Here is a 5,189-nt window from a genome sequence, read left to right as displayed (position 1 = left end):
AAGGTTTGGTGCTTGATGGATTCCAAGTGTTTTATGTCGGATCTGTGCTAGAGCTGGGCAATCGCAGGGAAAGTGGAAATTTGTTTCCTTGGTCTCTGCTACTCCGCAGCCTCGGCAGATGTCGTTATAGGGCATACCCATTTTTAACGCATGTTCCCCAAATGACCAATGCCCGGTTGTGGTAGCTGTTACTCTGTACATAATTTTTCTTGACCTATTTAATAAGTCGTTGGTTCTTTTCCTGTCATATGATGGTCATAATTGTTTAGTTATGACTCATTTTGTAATGTTTTTCAGCCTGTTATTTGGAACTTCTAGAAATTGTCTATTGATCTCTCCTTCGATCGATCCTAGCGGGATTGTTATTAGCTCCGCCTCGGATTCGTTGAGGAAAGCTCCTTCCTTTGTCAACTCGTCTGCTTTTTCGTTACCGAAAATGTTCCTGTGGCCGGGAACTCAGATCAAGTCTAGTTGGAGCTTAGTGCTCCCTTGCAGTTGTGAACTATACTGGAATTTGTCATGGGTGAAGATAAGGCCAGGAGCGCCGCCTGGCTCTCAGTAAATATAGTTACTTTATGTATATTTTCGTGGTTTTGTAATAGAACTTCGCAGGCTTTTTCTATGCCTAGTATTTCTGCTTGGAAGCCGCGTTCGGTAGACGTATAGAGAGAGATATGCCTAGATCAGCGGAGAATACCCCCGTGCCTACTTCGCAGTCCATTTTGGACCCGTCGGTATAGACTGAGATGGTATCCTCTTCTCCTATTGAACCTCTTCTCCATTCTCGTCTAGATGGCATCCTCACCTGGAAGTGTCTATTGGAATACAGCTTTGGGAGAATGTGGTCTGATTTATTAATGCTTTTAGGATTACACTATGTCCGTAGTTCTGCTGATTCTAACCACCCAATTCTTTTATTCGTATCGCCACAATAGCTGCTGTTTTGTGAATAAAAATGTCCATGGGTAGTTGATGCAGGATCACATTGAGCGCATCAGTCGGACATGACCTATATGCTGTTCTTTGTATTCCATTTAATTTTCTAATGTTGTATTATTTGTTTAGCGCTGGCCCCTATACCAGAGCTCCATATGTACATAAGTATATCTACAAAACAACTTTTTTTTTACATATAATATTATGAGGTATATCGTGGAATGTATAAACAAAATTTATATAAAAAAGCAATTAAAGTTTTGTTTTTAATTTTTCCCATGTTTTTTAAATCCAGTAGTGACGTAACTGCGATCACTCTTTTTAAATAGCAATTCACTCTATAAATTGCGATTGCGATAATAGTTACATTTGTAAGTTGTGATAGCAGTTCGATTCTGTGAATTACAAAAAAAATTGTGAAATGCGATTATTTAACAGTTGATTTTAATAGAGTTACTTGCGATCTCAATAGCAGAAAAGTAGCAAAGTAGGGTAAACACGTTTATATGTACATATATGGGACTTTTTATCAAAGCGGTTTAAACTTGTAAATTTCTTATGATTTTGAATGATGGCAGGAAATTTATTAAGAAAAATAAGTGAAGTTAGACATATAATTGAAGTGGTACATAACATATATGCAAAATTAAATCAAACTAAACTAAAAATTTCATACAAAACATCCTTAATAAAAGATAATAATTAACTTATTTTCTATAGTCACTTGGACGATGAAAACACCAAAATGCTAATATACTTAAACGCAAATGTTAAAAACATGTCTTAGTTATATAGTTCAGTCGTTTTAAGAAGTAGTCAGATTTTTTTTTTTTAATTAATTATGATTTTAATTTTTTTTTTAAACCACATTCGAAAGCTTATTTGATGAATTTAAAAAACAAATATAGAGTACAATTTTTTTATATTTATGTTCGTTCAGTTGCGATCGCAACAGCAATAGCAATCACTGAAATCACAGATATTGAAATTTCTCATTACTAATAGCAACATACAGCATATAACAATAACCATTATGTGCTACTATTAAAACAAGTAAGAAAGGGCTAAGTTCAGGTGCAACCGAACATTTTATACTCTTGGGACATGCAAGAATCATCTAAATACCTCAATATGTAAAACGTCAACCACAGGATCGAGATCTAAGCAATTTTATATATATTATATATATTCTCTACAACTGTTCAACATATTCGGCATAAGGTTTGTAGATATACTACAAAAATATTCAGGGATATATTGACCTATTTCAACCCATTTTTATTACACAGAATTACTGTATTTTTATTGCATATCTCACACATTGACCAATACTTTCGGTCGAAAGTCAACTATAGATACTGGGGTCTACATATTCGGTACCAATGTTTATTAGAGCAAAATTTTATCCCTCCTTTATTTGTGTACTGGAAAATGAACGAATCAAGTGGAATTCAAAATTGTGTTATATGGGAAGAAGGCGTGATTGTAGTCCGATTTCGTCCATTTTCGCACTGTGACATAGAAATGTAAGAGGAATGCTGCGTAAAGATTTAGTCGAAATCGGTCGGTCGGGTCCCGATATAGTATACTATATGTGATTTCACTAAAAATTTGTGAACTTGCCATAAACTAATTACAATTTTATTGAAGTATGAGGACATGAAAGAGTCACGAAAGGTGAGATCTCGAGAATCCTGTCGCTTCGGATACAATTCGTAGCCAAATTCAACAAAGTTGTTCCATTATATTCATTTAATATAGCACGGTGCTTTATGTCGATGAATCCGATAGCGTTATATGAAAGTCGCCAATGATGGCATTCCCTTTTCGATACACACTTTGGATATATGTAGTTCATCGCTTGCAGTTTTCCCGGATGATCAGCAATTGAACTCCCAACTGGTGTATATATGTACATTGCCCCATATGAATATATGAATGGCTTAGTATGATTATAATACTGTAAATAGTTGAGCAATTACTTTAAATTTTTATTAACCTGATTGTTTTATTTGATAAATTTTTAATTATTACCATGCTATACGGCACCTAAAAATGTTTCGCTTGTTCCTACTCTACAGAATCGCCTAGCTCACTTTGTAATTACGTCATCGCTGAAAAGCCAATTTTCTGCCAATTTTCAATCATTTCATTTGTCTTTTGTATATCATTTATTGCCGAATGTGCCTTAATATATAATATAATGCTTTATATTTTTCTAGATAGCGTAAGAGGCAGTTTCCCATCACAATTGGCGTTTAAGTCGACAACGTATATTCATTATAACGTCGATTAAATATGAAACAACTGAAAATATCGTGGCCAGCAGACACCGTCAGACAATATCATTCGTCGTTGAGAGTCAAATTTTTTTTTTCTGGCTCCTCAAATCAATTAGTAATGTAAAAAAAAGATGTTTTTTTTCAATATTTTTTAATGTTCGCTTACTTATTTGAACTCTACAATATTTATTCAATTTTGGCATACCTACTCGTTGACTGAGCACAGATACAGTCACTTTCAATCAGTTATCTGCACAAATGTCTTCACAGTAAGGATCCATTCATTGTATAGAGCAAAGCCTAACTGTACCATATAATCGCCCTTGGGATATGGCAGCAACATCAGCACTTCCTCCGGCATAACGAAGTTTTTCAAGATGATATCATGCTACAAAAAAATTCGTACATTATCTGACTTAATAAAAATATTTTAAATAATTAACCAACATCATATGGACAGGTGTGATTCAAATTACTATTCTGCTCCAAATATTTGAAGAATATAGTCATGACCGGTTGACGTTGCGGATTGCGTTTCAGCTCACAAAAGTCCATGGTGAATTTGTAGATAAACGGGGTATAGCCGTTGGTCTTGCGAAACAGTTCAGCTTTTACCTAAAAAGTATGGATTTATGGTAATGTCAACACAATTAACACGTTCTTGACGTATAACTTGCACAAACCGTTATATTGTCAATCGATCTTGACAATTTGCCGATAATATTCATTTCATTGTGTCCACGTTTTTGTAGCTTTATTTGGCATTGTTCGAAACGGAAAAGAGTTTTGTTGAATGAATGACATTGTAAATTTTTGAAAGCAATACGAGCACCCTGTACAAACGGAGTTTTCAATCTATATTTTGACCACAGTCCATCGCAGCAAAATATCATCAAAATATACCAACGAACTACTTTAGAGTACATTTTTGTTACGACTGACAGATTAAAAGGCCCTTCAGATCTTGTTTATATTAAACATTTAATTGTTTTGAGATCAAATTATTCGATAAATACGGCATTATTGTTTTCGGTATTTCATTTAATATCAAATTATTTAATGAGTATGCGTGAATGAATTATTAAAATTGAAAAGTTTAGGCAATATACAAAATTAGTTAAAGCAACATATTATTGACAAACATAAAAATTGCGTAGAAGAGGAAGCATTTCGCAATTTCTTTCAAATAACGGGTGATCCAAGTAGAGCTACTTTTTTCAAAGCTATTTTTTGACAAATCACGCGTGAGTCATGTCAAGCTGTTATGCTATTTTTCTTCATAATCGGCCTACTGAGCGTACTATTCGCAACACCATAACCCATCTTAAGACCCAGAATTCATTATTATTTAATATTCGATAAAGCAGCCGTAGCTTAGAGTGTACACGATAACGGTGGAGAGTCGATTTGGCGCCGTTGGCAGCATATCGGTCTGACGTATGGAACGACTTGACGCATTTTATGTCAATATCTTAAATTGAAATCATACAAAATACAGCTTGTAAAAGCATCGAAGCCGTTTGACAAGTGACTCAAGTGACATCACTTCGCTCTATGGGCTCTTGAAAAATTCCAAGAAGATGGAATCATTGTTCGATTGGCTACCAAAATTATGTAATATCACATTTCGATGCAGGCCTTGGACCAAAACATTATGTGTGTCATTCGCCAGTTTCCAGTCTAAATGGTCGAACGAGTCATTGAATGCTTGGACCATTTGAGCATAGCCGCGGCAAATATTTGAAAGAGATACTCTTCAAAAATTAAAACTAACACAGTAGGGAACCTCGAAATGCTTCACCCTTTACCCGTCCGGCAATGCTTCGACCAAAATTAACTTTAATAACAAATAACAATTATAATGTTTAATGGAGTCTACATAAATTATAGGTGGGTATTCTAGGGATTTCAAACTGCTTGTACTATTCTAAACCAGAGAATTTAAAACATAGAGAAGGTGCAAATTGAATT

General features: G+C 34.7%; 1 protein-coding gene across 1 annotated transcript; it reads right to left on the bottom strand.

Moving 5' to 3' along the window:
- Positions 1–3,456: 3,456 nt before the first annotated feature.
- Positions 3,457–3,946, bottom strand: LOC108977664. Its single transcript, XM_018947473.1, has 3 exons — positions 3,902–3,946; positions 3,666–3,833; positions 3,457–3,606 (listed from the first exon to the last, which is right to left on the bottom strand). The coding sequence occupies exons 1-3, from the start codon at positions 3,944–3,946 to the stop codon at positions 3,457–3,459; spliced, it is 363 nt and encodes a 120-aa protein (XP_018803018.1).
- Positions 3,947–5,189: the final 1,243 nt, after the last annotated feature.

This window comes from Bactrocera latifrons, unplaced genomic scaffold (genome assembly GCF_001853355.1).
Source record: "Bactrocera latifrons isolate USDA-ARS-PBARC rearing strain unplaced genomic scaffold, ASM185335v1 scaffold_931, whole genome shotgun sequence".
Taxonomy (NCBI): Eukaryota; Metazoa; Arthropoda; class Insecta; order Diptera; family Tephritidae; genus Bactrocera; species Bactrocera latifrons.
The sequence above is the reverse complement of the archived record's forward strand: the minus strand, read 5'-3'. Positions and strand labels throughout refer to the sequence as shown.